General features: G+C 39.6%; 1 protein-coding gene and 1 long non-coding RNA gene across 11 annotated transcripts in view; one reads left to right on the top strand and one right to left on the bottom strand.

The window, feature by feature from the left end:
• The window catches only part of LOC141832158 (uncharacterized), a 40205-nt gene extending 15324 nt beyond the window's left edge, over positions 1 to 24881 (bottom strand). For 6 of the 8 annotated variants that reach the window (XR_012602099.1, XR_012602097.1, XR_012602098.1 and 3 more), the window contains exons 1-5: positions 24399 to 24881; positions 23415 to 23717; positions 23141 to 23298; positions 22936 to 23029; positions 22770 to 22842 (exon numbers count right to left, since the gene is read on the bottom strand). Coding sequence is in view for 2 of the 8 variants with exons in the window: in XM_074719645.1 (XP_074575746.1) it covers positions 22772 to 22842; positions 22936 to 23029; positions 23141 to 23298; positions 23415 to 23433 (342 nt within the window). In the remaining 6 variants the exon portion in view is untranslated. The remainder of the gene's footprint in view (positions 1 to 22769; positions 22843 to 22935; positions 23030 to 23140; positions 23299 to 23414; positions 23718 to 24398) is intronic. The other 2 variants (XR_012602101.1, XR_012602102.1) reach the window with 2 other exon arrangements.
• Positions 20990 to 22419, top strand: LOC141831353 (uncharacterized). 3 transcript variants are annotated; one of them, XR_012602048.1, is made up of 5 exons: positions 20990 to 21171; positions 21234 to 21322; positions 21402 to 21475; positions 21619 to 21749; positions 22326 to 22419. It is a non-coding gene; the product is annotated as an uncharacterized LOC141831353 (long non-coding RNA). The 3 variants fall into 3 exon arrangements; XR_012602049.1 differs by lacking the exon at positions 22326 to 22419 and having other exon boundaries at positions 21258 to 21322; positions 21619 to 21883; XR_012602047.1 differs by lacking the exon at positions 22326 to 22419 and having other exon boundaries at positions 21619 to 21883.
• Positions 24882 to 25355: the final 474 nt, after the last annotated feature.

Genomic DNA, 25355 nt, shown 5'->3' with positions numbered 1-25355 from the left:
ATTCGAAATCAAAGACCTCGGGATACTGAGATATTTTCTCGGAATGGAGGTGGCTCGATCAAAGGAGGGTATTGTTATATCACAAAGGAAGTATATACTGGACTTGTTGAATGAAACTGGTTTTCTTGGCTGCAAACCTGCTGATACACCTATGGATTCTACAAAGAAATTGAATCGAAGTGAAGAAGGCACACCAGTTGACAAGGGTAGGTATCAAAGGCTGGTTGGAAAACTCATTTACCTATCACACACTCGGCCCGACATTGCTTATTCGGTGAGTGTAGTCAGCCAACATATGAATAATCCAACTAAGGATCATTTAGATGCAGTAATTAGAATTTTGAGATACTTGAAGATGACTCCTGGTCATGGGTTACTGTTTAAAAAGAGTGAAAGTCGTGTAGTTGAGATTTACACAGATGCAAGCTGGGCAGGAGAACAGACTGATAGAAGGTCAACTACTGGTTACTGCTCCTATGTTTGGGGGAATCTTGTCACTTGGAGAAGCAAGAAACAGGCTGTGGTTTCTCGCAGCAGTGCAGAATCGGAATATCGAGCTCTTGCTCTTGGTATATGCGAAGGAATGTGGTTACAAAGATTGCTAAGGGAACTCAATATTGAAGATCAAGCCCTGGTGAAGATGTTTACTGACAGTCAGGCAGCCATCAGTATAGCTAAAAATCCAGTGCATCATGATAGGACGAAACATATTGAGATTGATCGTCATTTTATCTCTAAAAAGGTCAACACAGGAATCATTCAGCTTAGCTACATTCCTACAAGACAGCAGATTGCTGATGTCCTCACCAAGGCAACTTCCAAGAGTCAGCTTCAATGATTTGAATTCCAAGCTTGGTTTGTATAACATATACAACCCAGCTTGAGGGGGAGTGTAGAAATATGAAATTTAGTTTCTATATTTAGAAAAGATTCAGATTTATTTAGCTTTTTGGGTAGTATTGAATTTAGGAAATTACAATCAACTAATTGATTGTCTTCCTAATTTGTAGGAAATTATAATCAACTAATTGATTGTCTATCAAATAATTTATTGTCTTCCAAATTTGTAGATATTTGGTTTCCTAGTTTTAGTAGATGTATACTCTATATATTAGGATGTAAATTTTTCTGAAGAAGAAGAAAAGTGATCATCAATTTCTTCAGCCTCAAACAGAAGGAGATTCTGAATCTTCTTCAACGAGATAAATTGAGCGTGTTGGGCATTATGGAGGCAAAGCTAACAGCCACAGTATACCAAAAGCTCAAATCTGGAATCTTCCGACATTAGGAATGTGAGCAGCATGTTGGGGACACGGATGGAAGCAGAATACTCATCCTATCGGATAGTCAGAGCGTCGCATTAGAGATTCAAGAGTGGCATGATCAGTACATCTACACGGTCATCCAACACAGAGTTACGGGGACCCACTATGCAGTGACGTTTATGTATGGACAACTCTCAGTCACCAGTCGACGCCGACTTTGGGAGGGATTGCATCAGATAGCAGTAGGCATGTCCTTACCATGGCTATTCTTGGGAGACTTCAATTCCCATTTGTCACCGGCTGATAAGCAGGGAGGACTCGAGGTCACCACACATGCTACAGCTAACTTTCAGGAGTTTGTGCTACAGGCAGGGGTAGAAGACATGCACTCATCGGGATGCCGCTTTACTTGGACTAATAGGCATGTGGTGAGAAAATTGGATCGGACAATGGTTAATGCCCTTTGGCTCAAGTAGGATAGGAGCAGTTATGCAGAGTTTAGGCCCCCAGATGTCATTTCTGACCACACACCATGCATCGTCTCCATCCTGGATAGTCAAGAAAGGTGTCCTAAGCCATTCAAATTCTTCAACATGTGGGCCACCCATCCTAGCTTCGTGCAGACAGTACAGCAGTGTTGGTCATCCTTGAGCAGGGGGACGGTTACAGGGACAGCACAGTACACCCTCAAACAAAAACTCCTCTATCTGAAGGGGCCTCTCAAGCAGCTTAATAGACAGGAATTTCAGCACATACAAGAGAGAGCGAGAGTGGCACTACAACACTTGGAGGAGGTGCAGCAGCGGACTTTAATGCAGGGGTGGGTAGATGATGATTTCCTTGAGGCACGGAAGGTAGCTGACAGACTTACACAGGTTGAATATTTATTCTACCAGCAACGTGCCAAGCACAAGTATTTCAGGGAGGTTGATCGAAATACTACCTTTTTTCACTTCATGGTCAAGCGCAATAACAAGAGGAGGGAAATTGTGGTCATAGAGCGAGGCGATGGGAGTTTAGCTACCACCCAGGAGGACGTGGCCAGAGAGTTTGTAGCACATTTCCAGACCCAGTTGGGCTCTCAGGTTGCACACACAAATTTCCAGCCAGATTGCATGAGGTTTAGCAGGACTCTCCCAGAGGTTCAGCATGCCCGATTACTTAGATTTTCATCTGCGGATGAGATAAAGCATGCATTGTTTGATATTGGTGATCTTAAGGCACCAGGGTCAGATGGGTACAGTTCAAAATTCTTCAAACATTCTTGGGACACAGTGGGTGTGGATTTTACTGCAGCTATACAGGAGTTTTTCCAGAGTGGCAAATTACTCAGATCATGGAATCATACCCTGATAGCCTTAATCCCTAAGAATGGTCATGCTACTACGGTTCATGAATTACTGGTCTATATCGTGTTGCATAGTTTTCTATAAGGTGATTTTAAAGCTACTTGCCAGCCGATTAACTAAGGTGACAAACATGCTCCTACACCCTGCCCAGACAACATTTGTCAGAGGTCGTCTTATCACAGATAATATACACCTCACGTAGGAGATTCTACGAAGGTACACGAGAAAGTGCATCTCACCCCGCTCCACGTTGAAGGTGGATCTTCAGAAGGCTTTTGATTCAGTTCATTGGGATTTCCTGCAAGATGTCCTTATAGCCCTACGTCTTCCCACCACCTTTATCACATGGATCCGGGAGTATATTTCCACCACATCCTTCTCGGTAGTGATAAATGGGAACCTGCATGGATTTTTTCGAGGTGGCCGAGGATTGAGATAGGGGGACCTTTTTGGACTCTGCATGGAGTATTTCTCACGGTCCCTCAAGCGGTGCACACAGTGGCTAGATTTTCACTTGCACCCCATGTGTGAGCCCCTACGGATTGCCCACCTAGTATACGCTAATGACCTACTATTACTTTCACGTAGCGATACATCTTCGGTCACACGCCTAGTAGAATGTTTACGACAGTTTTCACAGATGGTAGGGCTCATGGCCAATGTGGCCAAATCTTGTATATACATAGCAGGGGTTGATAGCTTGACTCGGGACCGACTTCTGAGTATTACTAGGTTTCAGCAGGGGGAGATGCCTTTCTGATACCTGGGGATCCCTATTGCTTCACAGAAACTCAGGATCTCAGACTACACGTCTCTACTGGACACTTTGACGAGGCGGGTCACATCATGGCCCAAGGCTACATTATCATATGCGGGGAAAGCATAGTTGGTTGCCTCAGTCCTTCAAGGGGTAGAGTGTTATTGAATGTCCACCCGGCCCATTTTCATTGGAGTCATAGATCATATACATGGGATATGCAGATCGTTCATGTGGACCTCTCAGCGTCCACTCATTGCATGGGCAGAGCTATGTCGTCCGAGAGTTGAGGGTGGTCTTGGCCTGAGGGATCTATGGGCCTGGAACCTTGTTTTGCTGGCAAAGGTTCTGTGGCGCATTCAGGATAGGCAGGACGCACTATGGATTCGGTGGATACATCACAGATAATTACAGCGAGTAGGACTTTGGGAGTGGACAACGTGCCACGATGACTCTCCACTCCTAAAGCAGCTACTTCTTATTAGAGACCATATCCGGAGCACTGCGGGGAGTCAAGCAGCGGCAGCACAGCTCCTATCATCCTAGTTTCAGGAGCGCCGAGGAGGCGTTCGTTGGGCGTATGATGTTTTCCGAGGTGTCAAACTGAGACAGCCATGGACAAGGACAATCTGGCATAGCACTATTCAGCCGAGTCACGCCTTCACACTATGGCTACTTGCCCGAGGGAGACTACCAGTACGTGCCCCGCAGGAGTACTTACCAGATAGGAGATGCACTTTCTGCAGGCGAGAGGAGACCTAGAGCATGTTTTCTTCATATGTGACATCACATGTCCCTTATGGGGGCGGATACAAGGATGGCTACACATGAACCAGAGATGACCACCTACCGGAGTATGCTGAGGACATTCAGACAACTATACCGGAGAACTTCCACAGCTTCTTCGGCACGATATATAGCCTTAGTAGCTCTGGTGCATCACATATGCGGGGCTCGCAATCACAGCATGAATGAGGGGAGGAGACTTGATGAGGAGAGGCTCATTCGGCGGGTACAGACACATGTTTGAGCCATATAAGCTCTTGACTGGCTATGGTCATAGCTCGATATTCTACCTCTGCACTGGATCTTGCCACAACATTCTACTTTTTACTTTTCCAAAAAATAAGGTTATCTCCGACAAATATACAAAAACCAAAAGTAGATTTCCTATCAATGGGAGAACTTGCCCAATCTGCATCAGAATACCCTACGACTCGAGTATGTCCTTTGTCTTCGTACAAAATATCTTTTCCTAGAGCGTCTTTGATATATCGAATAATGCGAGTCACAGCATCCCAATGTTCCTTACATGGAGAGTTGAGAAACTGACTAACTACACTTACCGCAAATGAGATATTCGGACGAATAACAGTAAGGTAGCTTAGTCTCCCTACTAATCGTCTGTATCGTTCAGGATCTGAAAGAGGCTCCCCCTGATTTGGCATGAGCTTAATATTAGGATCCATAGGGGTGTCAACTGTCTTTGAGTTTAACATGTCTGTTTCTTCTAGAATATCCATTGTATATTTCCTTTGGGATATGATAATCTCATCTTTGGATTGTGCCACTTCTATCCCCAAAAAATATTTGAGTTTGCCGAGATCTTTTGTCTGGAAATGTTTGAAAAGATGCTGTTTCACCTATGAAATCTCGAGATTATCACTACCTATGATAACAATATCATCGACATAAACTACCAAGTAGATGCAACCAGTAGATGAGTGACGATAAAAAGCAGAATGGTCAGTCTCACTCCGAGTCATGTCAAATTGTTGAATTACAGCACTAAATCTACCGAACCATGCTCTGGGAGACTGAGGCCATATAAAGATTTTCGCAAGCGACATACAAGACTAGAAGCAACAAAACACGGAAGTTGCTCCATGTAGACTTCCTTGAGCAAGTCACTGTGTAAAAAAACATTTTTGATGTCCAACTGATAAAGAGGCCAATGTCGAATTGCAGCAATGGACAGAAATAAGCACACAGATGACAGCTTTACAACAGGAGAAAAAGTGTCCCCATAATCTAATCCGAAGATCTGAGTATAATCTTTAACAACGAGATGAGCCTTAAGCCGGTCAACTTTTCCATCCGGACCAACCTTCACCGTATATACCCATCAACAACCAACAACTGACTTTCCTAGTGGTAGAGGAACGAGGTCCCGAGTCCCACTGCTCTGTAAGACACACATTTCATCGAGCATAGCATGTTCCATTCTGGATGGGCAAAGGCATCACCTGCAGTCTTCAGAAGAGAAATAGATGACAAGGAGAAAAGACAAGCAAAATAAGAAGAAACACGATGATAACTCAAAGAAACATAATGAGGAGAAGGATTACGAGTGGAACGCATACCTTTCCGAAGTGAAATGGGAATATCAGTCTTAGGAGATGAGACCGGAGGACGAGGTGAAAGACTTGGCTCCAAAGATGTGTCCATGGCAGTGTCAGTGGTGGTCGGCGGCAAAGCAGGACGAGGATGACGCTGATAAACATGGAGATGTCTTTGGAGGCGACAGATAAGAGATAGCCATTGGTGCAGGCGTAGAAAGAGAAAACACAGACGGAGATCCGTTAGACCCAAAAAATGAAACTGAATCAAAGAAAGTGACATCAGCAGATATGAAGTACCGACGGAGAGTAGGAGAATAACACTTGTACCCTTTCTGAGACCGTGGGTACCCAAGAAAAACACACTTATGAGGCCAGGGAGAGAGTTTGTCAATGCCAAGATCGAGAGCATGAGTAAAGCATATAAAACCAAAGACCCTAGGTGGTAAAGGGTGAAGAGACTGATGAGGATAAAGAATATGATGAGGTATTTGACCTTGTAGAGTGGAGGAAGGCATGCGATTGATGAGATACAACATCACCACCAAAACTGAAGAGGAACATGAGAATGGAGAAGAAGAGTCCGGGTGGTCTCAAGAAGATGGCGATTCTTACCTTCAGCAACTCCATTTTGTTGAGGGGTATGAGGACAAGATGTCCGATGCAATACACCATGAGATGCCAAAAAGGTCTGAAATGAAGTAGATAGATACTCACGTGCATTATCACTCTGTAAGGTTCGAAGAGAAATACCAAATTGAGTTTTGATTTCATAGAAGAAAGATTGAAAAATAAAAACAACTCCGAACTATCCTTCATCAGATATAACCAAGTACAACGAGAAAAATCATCTATAAAGGTAACAAAGTATCGTGACCCCAATGTAGAAGAAACACGACTCGGACCCCAAACATCGGAATGAACCAAAGAAAAAGGTGACGTAGCCCGACTCACAGTGCGAGGAGAAAAAGAACTACGAATATGCTTTCCTAATTGACATGATTCACAAGATAAAGAATCTAAGTGAGAAAGACCAGGATGTAATTGTTTCAACTTATCAAGACCTGGATGTCCCAACTGAGCATGAATAAGAAGGGGAGATGCTGCCGCCGAACCAACAAGAGAGGATTGTTGAAGCCGATATAGGCCATGAGACTCATATCCGAAGCCAATCATCTTCCCCGTACTCCGGTCCTGTAAGGAAACAGAAGATTTTGTAAACGAGATGACACAATCAAGAGACTGAGTAAGCTGACTAATTGATAATAAATTAAAGGGAGCACCGGGAACATAAAGAACATTATGAATAGAAAGAGATGGAGAAGGATGAACAGTACCGACACCCTGAGACTGAATTTGAGAACCATTTGCCATGGTGACAAAGGGTAAATAACCAGAAGTAGAGAGAGAAGAAAAAAGTAATCTATTACCAGTGATATGATCGGTGGCCCCGGAATCAAGAACCCAAGAACTCGAAGAGCGAGATATGCCAGCAAAGGAATTACCAGTGAGTGCAACGGCAATAAGGGAATCAGAAGTTTTTCGATCCTCATACCATTTCAGAAAGTCGTCATAGGAAGGCGGTGGAGTCATATCTGGTGGTTCTTTGCCACCCTTACGAGGTGACATGATCAATCTTCTTTCCATCAGCACCTGCTATCGGAAATGTTGTTGTTGTTGAGCACCCTTATGGTTGCCGGCGGCTGTAATAGTGGTATCCAGCAAACAGTGTTCTCTGTTTGCTATTTGAGATTTTTTTTTAATGCAGCAAAGTTTTTATTGTTGTTTGCTTGCGATCGTGCAGATTGGGCAGAAGGCGCTTCTGCAGCGAACAAAGGCGCGCTAGTATTTCTGGAACAGAGGCGCGTGCTAGGTCTCCCACCTTCTTCCCGCGAGTCTGAAGACCAAAACTCCGGGCAGTGGCTTCTTCAGGGCTTCTGCGACAGGAGAGGCGGGGCTTCGTCACGAGAGAGGATGACGAAGAAGAGGCAGAGGCAAAAACCTGGAGAAGACTTCACTGCTCCACAGCCCGGTGCTTCTGGATCAAAGGAAAGCGCGGCGCTAGAAGATGGCGGAGGTGTCACCGACGAAGCCGGGTCGCGTCTCATGTTTCAGAGAAAGGAGGGGCAACGCAGGGATCCAGAATCCCTAGGTTACCACTGGCCACAGCAACGACGGAGACCGATCGATCGCGCGCTGAGAGGAGGCACGCGGACGAAGGTAGATGCACGCGATCGGCGCTGACGGAGAGCGTGGCTGGAGGTGGCGGCGACGACGTTCAAATCGTGCGCTGCTGGTGGAATTCCGTGATTGCCGAGCGGATTCGAACCGAGCGGAGGTGAAGACGCCGAAGGCAACGACGCAGAGGAAGCACGATAGGAAGACAGAGGACGCCGCGATTCTGATTGTCGCGAGTAGCGAACAGCTAGGGAAGGCGCGATTCTGATTGCACGCGAGCACACATGAGAAAGGTGTGCGTGGCGGCGGCGAACAGAAAGAAAGAAAAAGAAGGCAGGGGATTTAGCTTGGTTTGGCGGATAAACCTAAACCTAAATCAACCTTCGCTCTGATACCATGTAAAAGAATATGAAAATCTGATTTTATTACAAGGAATAAACCCCTATTTATACAAGAACATAGAGACATATTCTATTCTAGGGACATTATTATATTTAATCATTTGACAAACATAAAGTAAATATAAAAACCAAACTTTGCCTTTAGAAATGATATAAAAGTCCCTAAATATCATATAATTAGTTCTAAGACTACTACTTATTATTTAGCTAACTCCCGAGGTAAGGAACTCAAGCGACCATGGAATGTCATTCATCTAAGGCCTTATCACGCTAACTTTCGATTCTATTGTTTTATTTTTCTCTCTTGTTTATTTCGTTACTCATTCTGTAAAGGTTCCTGTTTGAAGAAGCAAGGTGACTACTCTTGGTTCAGCTAGTCCTCTCGGCCACATTCGTCGAAGGCTCGGCATTCTAATCCAAAATGCTGGGCTAACACGCCCAAATGTTCTTATGCGTCGATGCTCATGGTCCTCTCAGTCCCACTCACTAAAGGTCCAATCGAGAAAAGCCAGCCCTTTCAGCCACACTCGCCGACGGCTTGGTATGTTAATCCAAAGTCTCGAGATGACGGCTCGACTGATCTTTCTGTGTGTGACTTATTCAGCCATCAGTCGACTGAAATTACAGTCTAGTCGACTGATACTCTGATCAGTCGACTGAAAATACAGTCCAGTCGACTGATACTCTGATCAGTCAAATGAATTGAGATTGATAAGGAGTTAGTCAATGATGTTCGAGCATGTACTTTTTTTGAGTGTCTATTTATTTGCTATTGGTCTCTATGGATTGATCACAAGTCGAAACATGGTTAGAGCACTTATGTGTCTTGAGCTTATACTAAATTCGGTTAATATTAATCTCGTAACATTTTCTGATATATTTGATAGTCGACAATTAAAAGGGAACATTTTCTCAATATTTATTATAGCCGTTGCAGCTGCAGAAGCTGCTATTGGACTTGCTATTGTTTCGTCGATTCATCGAAACAAAAAATCAACGCGTATCAACCAATTGAATTTGTTGAATAATTAATTAAAATTATCATGATAGGGTTGTGGGAGCTTCATGAAAAAGAAGCGAGTTTTTCACCCCTTATGCGACGAAGGGCGTTCGCCCAAGAAAGTGCTCCATGACTTAGCCGCAAAGTAAAAAACTCTGAGTTCTGTCTGTTAGAGATAGAAAAGATAATGAAAGGTGATAGAGTCAAGAGGGATTTGATACAATTGGAAGAGTATAGATTGCACCGCAGATCAGGCGGTAGGAGTTGACTAAATGGGACAAGGAAATCTGAAAATAATGAGATAGCTCCTGAAGGAAAGAATGAAGGGGAAACCTCAACCCACTAGATAACTGACCTTCAAAATAGGTAATATATCTGGTCGGTGGCTCGTGTGGTTGATGCTCCAGCAGTGGGATCCTAATGTCGTGGTTTAGGGAAATGTTGAAAGCTGCTCGGAGGCACAAAGCAACGATTTGGGTGAGGGAGGTCCATTGAGACTCATACCATCTATCTAGGAGATCGATGGTGGCTATAGGATCAAAAAATGCAAGAGAGAAAGGGCGAAGAGCACAATAAATTTATAAGGTCACTGGACGAAGGAGGGAAGATGAAGGCAAAGGAGACGAAGACGAGAGCAAACACTGGAGGCTAAGGAACGCAAAGTGACAAGACAACACCTCTCTAATTAAATTAATATATTGTGGCGGCCATATAACCCTTTGACCAATGGATCGCAGGGTTTTCTATCCGTTGTTGGATCGAGCAGCGGAAAGATTGGGGTCACCACTCAATCATGATCATTAACGTCCCGCGATTACGCATTACGGAGCAACATAATAATTCATATGACAATTTCAAGTGCAATCGTCAAATGCAGAAATTGTGCAAGCGCTAGCATGCTCTCTTTGTTGGATGCGAGGCATGTGTCATCATCAATAGGACACTCCTGCAATGCACGAACCCATAAGACGATATTTTAAGTGGTGAGGCTAGATCATTCAACATGGTCTAGTCAGCCGAATTATACCTCCTTGGACTAGACTTAAAGGATGGACTTATGATGTGTATGTAATGTGTGACGTGGCAATCTCCCTAATACACCACGTCTTGAAGGTCAAGGGTCAGGTGAAGATCAAGACTCATGCTGATCTGACAACACAAGTTAAAATAGCCCAAGAGAAAGATGGCTCTACCCTGGTAAAGTTTGGATGAGCCCAACATCATCTCGGCTTTAAACGTCATCTCAATCTAAGACGTCATCTTAGCCTCAAATGCCATCTCGACCTCAGATACTACCTCGGCCTTATACGCCATCTCAGCCGCGTACATCATCTTGGCCTCAAATGTCATCTCGATCTCAGACTCCATCTTGGTCTAAGACAATCATAGCCTCAAACGTCATCTCGACCTTAGATACCATCTTGGTCTTAGATGTCATCTCGATCATAGATGTTATCCTTACTCTGACTCAAGTCCTAATTCCACACACCTCTAGGCTCGCCCCATATCCTAAGTGTGAGTCTCTATCCTTTGTAGGCTCATAAACAAGGGTTGCGAATATTCCCAAAACACGCGACAACTTAAGAATAAAAAAAATCGATTACGAGGTTGTCGGATTTGGTCCCCTCGGATATACTCCTATTGGCACATAAGGCCAAAAAGAACAGAAGCAATTAACAGCTGTCAAATCTAGTCTCCTCGTACACTCCCATAATGATACTACTCCGGTCAACATGGAGATGCTTTTCGGATGAATAGTCGCTCCTTGAATAGACGCTCCTTGAATAGATACGTCCAAGGGACTTTGACTATTTTTTTTTCTTTTTCTTCTTTTTCTTTTTCCTTGAATAGTTGCTCCTTCCTTCAAGTAAGCATAACTTAAGCATCGAAACAGCCTACCGAGACTTTTAACGTCAATCTAACCTTCTATTAAAGGGTATTTCAAGTCCTCTTTATTTTCTTCAGCAAGGGGTTTCGAAGATTGCACACGTTAAATCGTGCATTGACTGGTGACCTGACCATCCACGGTGTCGAGCCAAAATAGTATCAATAAAAAAAATATGGACGACTCCTACGATTAAGTGGTGGAAGTTAAAGGATAGGAAGCAAAACATATTTAAGGAGAGGGTAAAAGTACAGGTATTAGGAGAAATATACAGTGACTCAAATACGACATGAGATAAAATGATATCAAAATTAAAAATAGTAACTAAGAGTGTACTCGATGAGTCAAAGAGATATACACCACCAAGTAAAGAATCTTGATGGTGGAATAAAAAAGTGTACGAAAAAATAAAGAAAAAATAAACAGCCTATACAGAATTATATACTTGTAAGAACGAGAAAAACTTAAAAATATCATTAACTAAGAAAGAAGCCAAGAAAGCAGTGAATGCAGCTAAAAATGAAACTTTTAAATATTTATATCGAAAATTAAAAATTGTTATTTCACAAAAGAATTATTCATCCAATATTACAAGAGATAAGCCCTATTTATATGCAAAGTTAGAATATATTCTAAGAAATAATTAGGATTCTATTCTAGGAAGTAAATCAAAATTCTATTCTAAGGACTAATTTGTATTTTAGGTAAAATATAAATTAGGATATCAAATCACCCCTAGCTATATTTACAATATTCTAACACATACCAAATCACCCCTAACCATATTTATAATATTCTAGCACTCCCCCTCAAGTTGGAGAATATAAATCATATGCATCCAGCTTATATATGAAGTCAATTTGGGGACCTCTCAGTGACTTAGTGAATATCTGCTAGTTAATCATATGAGTTAACAAAAATAGTAGATATTTCTCCAGATATGACTCTCTCTAACAAAGTGACAGTTGACTTCAATATGCTTTGTCCTCATAAAAAATGGATTCGAGGCGATATGCATGGCGACCTGATTATCATATATAAGTGATATTTGTATAATCTCTCCAAACCTTAGCTCTTGAAGCAACTTTTTGAATCATATAAGCTTTTGACTGGCTATGGTCATAGCTTGATACTGTGCCTTTGCACTGGATCTTACTACAACATTCTACTATTTGTTTTTTTTCAAGAAACAAGGTTATCTCCGACAAATATACAAAATTCAGAAGTAGATTTCCTATCAATGGGAGATCCTGTCCAATCTGTATCAAAATACCCTACAACTCGAGTATGTTCTTTGTCTCCGTAAATCCTTTCCTAGAGCACCTCTGATATATCGGATAATGCGAGTCACAGCATCCTAATGTTTCTTGCATGTAGAGTTGAGAAACTGACTTACTACACTTACTGCAAATGAGATATTCAGACAAGTAATAGTTAGGTAGCTTAGTTTCCCTACTAATCACCTATACCGTTCAGAATCTGGAAGAGGCTCCCCCTGATTTGACAAGAGCTTGACATTAGGATCCATGGGTTGTCAACTGTCTTTGAGTTTAATATTCCTATTTCTTTCAGAATATCCATTGCATACTTCCTTTGAGATATGATAATTCCATCTTTGGACTGTGCTACTTCTATCCCCAAGAAATATTTGAGTTTGCCGAGATTCGTTGTCTGAAAATGTTTGAAAAGATGTTATTTCACCTGTGAAATTCCGAGATAATCACTATATGTGATAACAATATCAACATAAACCACTAAGTAGATGCAACAGTAGATGAGTGGTGATAAAAGATAGAATGGTCAGTCTCGCTCCAAGTCATATCAAACTGTAGAATTACAGTACTAAATCTATCGAACCATACTCTAGGTGACTATTTGACGCCATATAAAGATTTCCGCAAGCGACAGACAAGACCAAAAAACTCTCCCTAAGCAACAAAATACGGAGGTTGCTCCATGTAAACTTCCTTGAGCAGGTCACTATGTAAGAAAGTATTTTTGATGTCCAACTGATAAAGAAGTCAATGTCGAATCGTAGCAATAGACAAGAATAGGCGCAGAGAGGACATCTTGGCAACAGGAGAAAAAGTATCCCCATAATCTAATCCGAAGATCTGAGTATAGGATTTAACAACGAGGCGAGCCTTAAGCCGATCAAACTTTTCATCTGGACCAACTTTCACCATATATACCCATCGACAACTAACAACTGACTTATCTGGTGATAGAGGAACGAGGTCTCAAGTCCTACTGCTCTATAAGGCACATATTTCGTCGAGCATAGCCTGTTTTCATCCTAAATGAACAAAGGCATCACCTGCAGTCTTCGAAAGAGAAATAGACGACAAAAAGGAAAAACAAGAATAATAAGAAGGAGAAAGACGATGATAACTCAAAGAAACATAATGAGAAGGATTACGAGTGACATGCATGCCTTTCCGAAGTGCAATGAGAATATCAGACTCAGGAGATGAGATCAGAGGAAGAGGCGAAAGACTTAGCTCCAAAGATGTGTTCATGGCAGTATCAGTGTTGGGCGGCGATAAAGCAAGACAGGAACGATGCTGATAAACCTGCAATGGAGGAGGAGATGGGATTGCAGGTGGTAAAGACTCCTCCAGAGGATAAAAGATAGTCACCCGCGCAAGCATAGAAAAAGAAAACTCGGACGAAGATTCATTAGGCCCAAAATATGGAACCAAATCAAAGAATGTGATGGAGAGTAGGAGAATAACATATGTACCCTTTCTGAGACCATGGATACCAAAGAAAGACACATTTATGTGATCGGAGAGAAAGTTTGTCAATGCCATAATCAAAGAGTATGAGCAAAACATATAGAACCAAAGACCCTAGGTGGTAAAGAATGAAGAGACTAATGAGGATAAAGTACATGATAAGGTATTTGACCTTGTAAAGTGGAGGAAGGCATGCGATTGATGAGATAACACACAGTAAGTACAACATCACCCCAAAATTGATGAGGAACATGAGAGTGGAGAAGAAGAGTCCAGATGGTCTCGAGAAGATGGCAATTCTTACACTCTGCAACTTTATTCTGTTAGGGGGTATGAGGACAAGACGTCCGATGCAACACACCATGAGACTCAAAGAAGGTCCGAAACTCACGTGCATTATCACTTTGCAAGGTTTGAAGAGAAATACCAAATTGAATTTTGATTTCATGAAAAAAATTGAAAAATAGAAAACAATTCTGAATAATCCTTCATCAGATATAACCAAGTATAACAGGAAAAATCATCTATAAAGGTAATAAAATATTGTGACCCCAATGTAAAGGAAACACGACTCGAACCCCAAACATCGGAATGAACCAAAGCAAAGGGGGGTGTAGCCCGACTCACAATGCGAGAAGAAAAAGAACTACGAGTATATTTTCCTAATTGACATGACTCACAAGATAAAGAGTCTAAGTGAGAAAAACTAGGATGTAATTGTTTCAATTTATCAAGACCATGATGTCCCAACTGAGCATGAATAAGAAATGGGGATGTCGTTGCCGAACCAACAAGAGAGGATTGGTGAAGCCAATATAGGCCATGAGACTCACATCAGAAGTCAATTATCCTCTCTGTACTCCGGTCCTATAAGGAAACAGAAGTTTTAGTAAACGAGTTGACATAATCAAGAGACTGAGTAAGCTGACTAATTGATAATAAATTAAAGGGAGCTCCGGGAACATAAAAGGGTAAATAACCAGAAGTAAAAAAAGAAGAAAAAATAAATCTATTACCAGTGATATGATCGGTAGCCCCGGAATCAAGAACCCAAAGAGCGAGATATGTCAGCAAAGGAATTACCAATGTGTGTAATAGCAGTAGGGGAATCAAAAGTCTGTCGATCCTCATACCATTTCAGAAAGTCATCATAGGAAGACGGTGGGGTCGGATCCGGTAGCAACTATGAATTGGAAGATGAAGAAGAGATAGAACATTGGATGATCTGAGCAACACGAGGAGGTCGACCATGTAGACTAACATTTATCAATCATATGTCTTGATCGGTGACAATTATCACACCAAGGACGCCCTTTGCCACCCTTACGAGGTAGAGGTCTGTTGTTGTTTCAAGAGACTAAAGCTAATGAGTCAACAGGAACCGAAGGAGGTAACATTAAAAGTTTGGCAGGGACACGAAGAAGAGTCGCCCAGGTACTGTCCATGGTAGCTTTTGTGGAGCTGCTCAGAATTTGATCACGAACATGAGAATAATCTGTGGGTAGATCATATAAAGCCAGAGATATAAAATTTTTTTTTCGATTTTCAAACTTTGCAACAGGAGTGTCTGCAGGTGGTAATAGTTCATTGAAGTCATAAAAAAAGCTAGAGATCAAACTCAGATAAGTTGACATAGAATCCTTAATCTGATGAACACTAAGGATGGTCATGAGATCTTCACAAACTTGATAGAGTCGTCGAGAGGTGTTTGTAAAGAGTTGTTGAGTCTGTGTCCAAACAGCTTTGTAGCTCTTGTGAGTGCGGAAGACATTCCTAAAAGATGAATGGATGGTGGCTCGGATAACACAACGCAATTGAGCGTCAACCTTTTTCCACAGAGGACGATTGGCGACTTAAATATCCTCTTCGATTTGGGTGAGATGTATGTCATAACCCTGTTCAACAAGCCAAAGCTCAATGTGAGAGTCCCAAGAGGAGTAGTTCTTACCATCCAATAGCTTAAAAGAGAGCGGTGCAGTGATATGATTGGTAAAGATTAGGATATCCAGCTTCGGAGTGTTAGAGGTAGCCATGAAGAGAGAAGAGAGCAAAGCTCAATTGACGGCGTTAAGAATAGATGCTGGAGGAAAACACGCTGCGGAGAATCAACACGCGGTGGAAGATGGCACTGAGGAGTAGCGGCAGAAGGCGGCATTAAGGAATCGCGACGTACGCCGCCTCTCTTCCCGGTGCTCGCGAGAATAGGAAACTGGACAGCGAATCTCCAAGAAAGTGTCGGCTTCGCTCAGGTTGATCGCAATCAGAGGTGGGCAGTGCTTCCTTGTGCTACGACGATAAAGGGTTTCAGTGCGTGAGGAAGACGTTGAAAAAAAGAGTTGCACGATGAGGAAAGGTGGCGCGAAGGTTTAAAATATTGAGCCGTACTGAGGTATCGGTCCCGAACCGGAACAATACAATTTCGGTACCGTACCGATATAGTTTCAATATTTTTAAAATATAAAATATATTAACTAAAATAAAAAATATAATATAAATATTTTAAAATAAAATATTTTATAAAAATAATAAGATAATTTTTTGGATTTTAATAAAGTCTATTTATATTATCCCAACTATAGCTAGGAATTTATTATTAAAATCTCAATTAAACCCTAAGTTAAAAAAATTAAAAAAAATTTGTGAGTCTCCCCAGATTGCACGCGGTCTGCATGCGGAGGCGTCGCCGAACCTGTGCGGCGCCTCAGGTGGCATCGCCGGGCCCAAGCAGCGCCTCCGGAGGCGTCGTCGCGCTCAGACGATGCCTCCGGAGGTGTTTCCCGACTGGAACAGCGGTGCCAGTGCCGGTCCGTCTGCAGAATGAAAAATTTCGTCCGTGTTGCACAATACGACTCAAAATTTCAATCCCTGGGTGGCGCCGGCACTAGGGCTATGGGAAAGAGGAATAGGTTTTTTCTCTAACCTCGCTCTGATACCATGTTATTTCATAAAAGAATTCTTCATCGAATATTACAAGAGGTAAGCCCTATTTATATGCAAAGTTAGAGCCTATTCTAAGAAATAATTAGGAATTTATTATAAAAAGTAAATCAAAATTTTATTCTAAGGACTAATTTGTATTTTAGGTAAAATACAAATTAGGATACCAAATCACCCTTAGCTATATTTACAATATTCTAACAGATACCAAATCACCCCTAGCCATATTTACAATATTTTAACAAAAACAAAAGAAGGGGAAGAGACATTTATAGAATAGCTAAAACAAAAAAAAGAAAGAGAAGAGATCTTATCCAAATAAAATATATTAAAGATAAATACAATAGAGTATGAATAAATAATGAAGAAATAAAAGAACGATAGAAGAGATGCTTTTATTAACTTTTTAATGGAAGTTTTGATAACAAACTTAATTTACGTAATTTAAGTAGGTCACATGAGTATAAAAATTTAAATTTTTATCGGAGAACTCAAATTTCAGAAGTAGAGTAAGATTTTAAATGGGAAGCAAAATGAAAAAACAATTGGATCGGATGATATTCCGATAGAGGTATGAAAGTTTCTTGGGAAACAAGATATTAAACTAATGAATTATAACATGAAACTTTGGACTAGAGTAATAGAAAAAAAGACTAAAGAATAAGACCACAGTGATCGAAATCAATTTAATTTATATTTGGAAGGGCGACAATAAAAGTTATACATCTTCTCAGGCAATTAATTGAAAAGTATCGAGAACAGAAGCAAGACTTACACATGGTATTCGTTGATCTAGAAAAAACTTATGATAAAGTTCTAAGAAAAATTATATAGAGAATTCTAAAAAATAGAGAAGTTAGCATAAAGTATATTAAACTAATTAAGGATATGTACGAGCATGTAATGATAAGAGTGAAGACTTCAGACAGATTAATCGAACTATTTAATCCTCCAATTAGACGATGTTAAACTATAACAAATGTGTATATCAAATAAGGAAGAGGAAGATCAAAAAAGACTTAGTTAGCACCAATAAAATAAGATAAAATTTATTTAAATATAAATGATGATATATTAGGGGATAAAGTCAGTGGCGTAGAAAGATCCATATAGCCGACCTCACTTAGTGGGATAAATCTTGATTATTATTTAAAATATATAGTATTTGTGTTGGAAACATAACACCCATTTCGTTTCATTTAGCATAACCCATGGATGGATACAAAAAAAGTTTTATTTTAATATTCTAGAAGAATAAACAACACTATTTGGATCGTATTTCTTCCCAAGTATATATCCCTTTGAATAATTAATTACACTAACTTTTTCTTTAGTATAAGAATTATTACTTCAAAGTAGACAAAATTTTAACTTTTTATATATTATGTTTTCCTTTCGATTATTTTTACTGCTATTTGATTTAAATTTCATTAGTTATTTAAACTAGAAAAAACTAATTATTAGGCTTTAGGGAATCCAAGAGTATAATTGGGGTCCTTTGGGTGGTATTTGTTATTTGGGTCGAATTGGTTGAAATTGGATTCAATTTGATTAATTTAGGATGGTACTGTTGGTGCTGGGAGCACCACAGTGAACCCAATATTTTGATGTATAACTAAGTATGAAGTTATCTTATTATGAACTGATGATTTTATATCAAGCAAGTTACTTGACAGATGGATGTCCTGATTGGGAATCAGGCAAATAACCAAGTTCTAGGGAAGCTAGGCAAGTGCAAAGTCCTAATTGAAAGCCAGGTAGTCAAAAGTTTGATTAGGAACCAACCAGAAAAGTCCTAGTTGGGAACTAACAGAACAAGTCTAAGTGGAGACAGCTGGGATCTATGACTTAGCAAATCACACTAGATAGACCAACTGGGAGTTAAATATCTAGCCAAGGCACTTAAGTAAAGATGAAATTTACATTATACTAATTACACATATTAAGAAAGCAAAGTTCAACAGTTCTAGGCGACCGGGAGCCCAGACAACTGATTAAAGATAACCTTCAACCATTGAAGTCAAGGTCTCGTAAACAATTGGAGTGAGGAGTGGGTGACCACAACCTCTAAGCGACTACAACGTCCACGTGTCTGTATCTACTTCCAATCGACTAGTATAAATGGAATGTTGTGATACAGGAAAGTCAGGTAAAAGAAGAAAGCTGACCGGTCTCTCAAGCGACCGAGGGAGTCTGATTGACCGAAATTGCAGAATTCATTTATTATTGGATAAACGTTATAACAACATCAGCAGACTCCTAAGCAATAGAGAATAGTCGAGGTGATTAGGAGGTATCACATCAACATCCGAAGAAGGCCTATAAAAGGAGCCACAAGGGAGAGTTTTTCAATAATCTCATTCTCAACGTGCTCGGGCTCACTCAGTACTCTTCGGATGCTACTTTGGCCACATGCCGCAACATCACGCTTCATCTTCCGAATAAGACAACTCGAAGGAAACATTATCATTACATTATTGTCGTACATTATTGTATTCTTGTATTTTATTTTTAGATTCTTTTTAAAATTCCTCCACCTCAAGAATTTTTCTAAAAAGGAGATAATCGAAATAAGAATCAATTTATACAATACATTACATCTTTACAATTGTTGCATGCTAGAAATTCTTATTGCTCATAGAATATTTAATTGTTTATCTTTATTCTACTGCATTACTCTATCAATATTCTTAGAATTATTTTTCGTCCTAGAAAGTTCGTAAAATTCGTAATGTTATTCACCCCTTCTCGAGTTTGATCCTACAGGTACCAAACGTATTTTGGTTCAGACCAAGTTTAGTAATGTTTTCTAATTTAGTTATAAGATTTTTATGATAAGATCTTCATTTGTTTCTTTCTCTTCATTCTGTCTCGTGCATGGTTCTCTCTCCCACCCAATCTCGTGATGCTATCTCTCACTTAGCTATCTCGCGATGTTGGAGCTCTAAATCTTCATCGATGGGTCTCACTCCTACTTCTCGTCTCTAACTCTCTAACAGGGTAACATATTTTTCTCTCACTCCCTATCTCGCTCTCTGCCCCTATCTCATATCTCTCATGACTTGTCGCTCTCTCTCACCCTCCCTCCCTCACTTCTTCATCATCCACGCATCATTCTATCTTAGTATTGACTACGATTTCATTTCATATCAACCACATCACAAATTGTCGCTCTATTTCCTTTTATTTGTCATATTGACTCGTTCCACATCTTGATACCCCCTTGAGATTTTAATATGTGGTTTTAACATCAATAATCACATATGATAATTAATAAAAAGGAAATTAAATATAATTATGAAGGATATAATTAGTTAAACATAAACACTTTATATTGTCATTAGTATTTAAATGGTTGTCATATCCTCACTTTGAAAAAAAAAAATCACGTGTCTAACACCTAGAGTCATACTCATATCCGGCAAAGTACCAAGCCCATGCAGCCTAGCATTAGAGAAATGGTTATACAACAACAAATTTCTACCAATCTTTACCTACTGTAGAGCTCAGCTTGGTTAATAGTTTTGCTCAGCCCAAAACTCTGAAACTTAGTGTCATGCATGAGATTCTTGAAATATTGATTTGAGCAACCAAATGATATACCACAATTATTAATAAAACTTTATTTAAGACTTAAAGTGACTCCTGTTTATTTGAAAACCACAAGCATGAGTCAGTTTTCATATTTTCTGAACAAGAACACGAGTTGATATAATAAGAGAAACAATGTAGCATCAAGCATCCCCTAAAATGTCAATAGGTAATTAAAGTATGGAGCAGATGGATTAGTTAGTCAATTTACTGAACAACCAACATTTGAGAATATATTCATGGTGAAGGATTATCTTGCAGTAAAAAGTGTAAAATACCGAAAGTTTTAGGGTTAAATTGGAAATAAATTTAACTCTAATTGATCCTTAAACTTAATTAAAGTTAGTTTTTAAATAATTAATCTTGATTAGTAAAGGATTAAATAGATTAAAGGAATTCTCAAAAGGCTGCTTAAATTAAAGCCCAATTAAAGCCCATTTACAAGGCCCAATTAATTGATTTAATGGGTTATTGGATATGGACCTGACCCGATAAGAAACTTTTAATACCGGCACTGTTAACCCTCAATCGCGATTCCGTTGTCTCCGAGATCCCGATCGCGACTCCCTCTACTCCCTTCGTCGATCGCGATTCCCGGTTGCCACTTCCCTTCCTCGTTTGCAGTCGGGTTTGTGCCAGCGTTTCTCGGACGGAGGCGCCGGCTAGGGTTCGGGTAACTGGCATTGGAACTTTGGGCAGTTGCCGGCAACGGAGAAGAGGAAGAAGAATCGGTAAGGATCTAAACTTGATTCGGTTTGTGCTTCGGTTGGGAGCTTAGATTCAAGATTCTCAGTTTTTCCGAGTTCGGATCTTGAAGGGGAAGCCGCTGTTGGGTTGCTGCCGCGAAGAAGAAGAAGAACCAGGGAAGAGGAGGCCAAATAGGTAAAGGGTTTGAGCTAGGCTATGAGTATTGCTTGATTTATGAGGTGACTTTCCTTTGATTGCTTCGATCTTCCATTAGATCTTGAATCGGAGAACAGTGGGTGGTTTCGACCGCAAGCAAGAGGGAGATCTGGAGGAAGAGGAAGCCGATAGGTAAGAGAAGTAAATTAGGTTTTCTTGGTTTGGTTCTTGTAATAGAACTGCTTGGATGGCTTCAGTTTTCTTAGATCTGGAGTGGTACTGTTCTGTTGCTATTAGTGTTGTTTCTTGGAATTGATTTTCTCGTTGTTGGTTAGGAGGAATCAGAAGTGAGCTGATCTGGGTGAAGCCTCCAATGGATGGCGGCAGCAAGGTGAGAAGAACTTGAACTGAAGATGGAAGTCTAGGGTTTGATTGAAACAGATTTTTAGGGCACGATTTGATAGAGGTAAGCTTGTTTTTTTAGAATATGATTAGCTATTTTAGAGTTGCTGTTGATTATGTTGGCTGTTGGATCTCGGTAAGAAGGAATTCATGTTGTTTTGTTCAAGGGAGATTAAGCACGAGTATGGTGTTGTTAGATTGGGGTTGGGTTTATTAACCTAATATGGTTAGCTTGGATTTAATTAAACATTAGATTGGTTGTATTAATTATTAATACAACTAATTAGTGGATTAGTTAAACCCTATTAATAGCTATCCAACGGTTAGATGAGTTTAACCCAAGTTAGCTTAATTGAATAAATTAAACTAACTTAGATTCCATTTGGGTTTTCGGAACTATAGCATGTTTTTCTATACTGGATTTCGTACTTGTTGTTACGTTTCCGCTTACGATACTTTGGATTTTACATTACTTTACGAGTTTGTTCCTTATTGTTGTGTAGAATTAGAATTTTATTCATATGCATTGTATAGGATGTGTATGTGGCCGTGTGGGTCACTTTTATATTTTGTTACTTGTATAATCCATATTTTGTAGTATGGATAGGTCGTGTGGGCCTTATTATATGTTTGTATTCAGGGAATTGTCAGTGATACTGGGGAGGTGTTGCTGAAATTTTTCGGACGGCTATCTCCCAGGTCGTGACAAAAAGTGTCATGTTTCTACATCTACTCTGCATATCAAAACTACAATTTGTCCATACTAGTATTATCCCACTCATCCGTGGAACTCTATGCTTGTTGCTAATTTTGTTCAATCTAAAATAAATTCTGTGCCCCTTGGATAATAAGGAAAATCTATCTTACCAATACTGTTGTTCAAATAATTGAATTTTTCTTTCCTCTGGACTTTGGATAATGCCTATCAATTTTGTAAACATCCCGATGATCAAAAATTCAAGCAAGAACAGGTTCAAATATCAACATAGAATAAGAATTACAGAAAGAATCGTATCATCTCAGAATTTCACAGTTATTAACATGCAAATAATTAGCTTTTGATTGGGTTGCAAGAAGATAGTACCTTCATGGTTTGTTTGGCTCATAAAGTAAAAGCATGATCCTTTGATGTTTTCTTGAAGTTTGTAGATCCGAACCTATATAATTACATAAAAAAAGAGGTGCTCACAGATTAACTGCTCTTCATGCTTCATAAACAAAGAAACATTTACAGAATGATCTAATCAAACCACATTCATCGCCAATGGCCAAGGTCACACTTAAAGAACAAAATGCAATAGCTGTTACTGCAGATAATGTCACCTCCACTTCAATTGCTGGCAGCTGTGGTTAAAAATAACAATTAAAGGATTTAACAAATGAACAACTAACTGTGAGTTTTGGACATTTAATGTCATATGTTCTTTTAGATTAGCAACGAGAAGGCACACAAACCTTTCCTTCTAACACAAACACAGGAACCAGTACAAAATAAGTGGCATACCAGAGTCTCACAGTTCCATCTTGATAACCAGCTATAAACAATTTTTCGATTTCAGAATTATCATAGGGCACTTCAGGAGCATCCCCACCAGTAAGAGGCCACTTTGTGCCTGCAAATAGAACACGAGAAGGTAATTTTCCCATACAAAATCTCTACAAAATTTAAAACCTTAATGGACACAATCAAGAATAAGATGACATTTTAAAGGCAATAATTGAACTAAACCTGAGTGGGCAGGTACCATAAACAGAAGTTTGGAAGAGTTGCTGCCCTTGGTTAGCAAACAAAGTTTTATTCAGTCATATTTGGATCATTAGTACGCACTGCTTCCAGAAAATCTTCAGCTTGGTGAATAATCATAACCAAATCCATACAGTTTACTCAAAGCAACAAAGGGAGGATAAAATGCATCAAAGTAATCTGAAGGTGAGGAACCTGTACCAATGTTGGTTTTTTTCTTACTAGTGTAGGTTGACAGTATAATTGTAAATCAGATTTCTACATTCAATCTTTCAAAGCTTTCTCTACCTGCAGGAGAAAATTATTCAGTCTTCTATCAGTCTTCCTAAACAAAAAGCATGTAATGAATAATGAAACCATCACTGCATTTACTAATTCATCATAAACTATAGAGGTATAAAAATTATTATAGGATTAAGTGATCAACGATAGTCTTTTATGGATGTAAATTGCTAGATAAGATCCATTTAACCAACATAAATGGCACAATTTGTTGGCGCTGGTACTCGTTATGGTAGGGTCGTTCTCGTGAATTATGCCTTCAAACCATGACTCGCTGTTATAACTTGACAGAATAATTTGAGTATGTTGTTTTCTATTATCTAAGTACATCTTAAATTTTGTGATATTTAGATTTTGGAAAGACAGCTAGCTCAGGAAAAAAAACATGCAATTATGCATGAAGATAGTAAAGAATGCGTCCTTAAATATCCAAGATATACAATAATGATAGACACATTGACCATCTTATTCAACCTGAATTATATTTTTTATGTCTAAAATAAATGAACTGATAGTGTTAATACCAGTTTATTAAAAACCACAACCTTGGAAATGAGGAAATTGAGTGTAATAGGATGGTGATATAAACTTTTCAGTTGTTTAAGAAAACACAGTAAGAAACACATAAGAAATCCAGAAAGTGCAAAAGAAAATACTGCTAAAATTCAAAATGAATCAAGCACGTACCTCAACGAATCTCGATTACTTACCTTTTCTCCGAGATTCATCAGTTCGGTTATCAAACCTATATAATTACATAAAAAAAGAGGTGCTCACAGATTAACTGCTCTTCATGCTTCATAAACAAAGAAACATTTACAGAATGATCTAATCAAACCACATTCATCGCCAATGGCCAAGGTCACACTTAAAGAACAAAATGCAATAGCTGTTACTGCAGATAATGTCACCTCCACTTCAATTGCTGGCAGCTGTGGTTAAAAATAACAATTAAAGGATTTAACAAATGAACAACTAACTGTGAGTTTTGGACATTTAATGTCATATGTTCTTTTAGATTAGCAACGAGAAGGCACACAAACCTTTCCTTCTAACACAAACACAGGAACCAGTACAAAATAAGTGGCATACCAGAGTCTCACAGTTCCATCTTGATAACCAGCTATAAACAATTTTTCGATTTCAGAATTATCATAGGGCACTTCAGGAGCATCCCCACCAGTAAGAGACCACTTTGTGCCTGTAAATAGAACACGAGAAGGTAATTTTCCCATACAAAATCTCTACAAAATTTAAAACCTTAATGGACACAATCAAGAATAAGATGACATTTTAAAGGCAATAATTGAACTAAACCTGAGTGGGCAGGTACCATAAACAGAAGTTTGGAAGAGTTGCTGCCCTTGGTTAGCAAACAAAGTTTTATTCAGTCATATTTGGATCATTAGTACGCACTGCTTCCAGAAAATCTTCAGCTTGGTGAATAATCATAACCAAATCCATACAGTTTACTCAAATCAACAAAGGGAGGATAAAATGCATCAAAGTAATCTGAAGGTGAGGAACCTGTACCAATGTTGGTTTTTTTCTTACTAGTGTAGGTTGACAGTATAATTGTAAATCAGATTTCTACATTCAATCTTTCAAAGCTTTCTCTACCTGCAGGAGAAAATTATTCAGTCT

This window comes from Curcuma longa, chromosome 7, assembly GCF_044706935.1.
Source record: "Curcuma longa cultivar G26 ecotype Majalengka, Jawa Barat chromosome 7, ITB_CL_G26_1.1, whole genome shotgun sequence".
Lineage (NCBI taxonomy): Eukaryota > Viridiplantae > Streptophyta > Magnoliopsida > Zingiberales > Zingiberaceae > Curcuma > Curcuma longa.
Note: the sequence above shows the minus strand (reverse complement) of the source record. Positions and strands in the feature narration are given on the sequence as shown.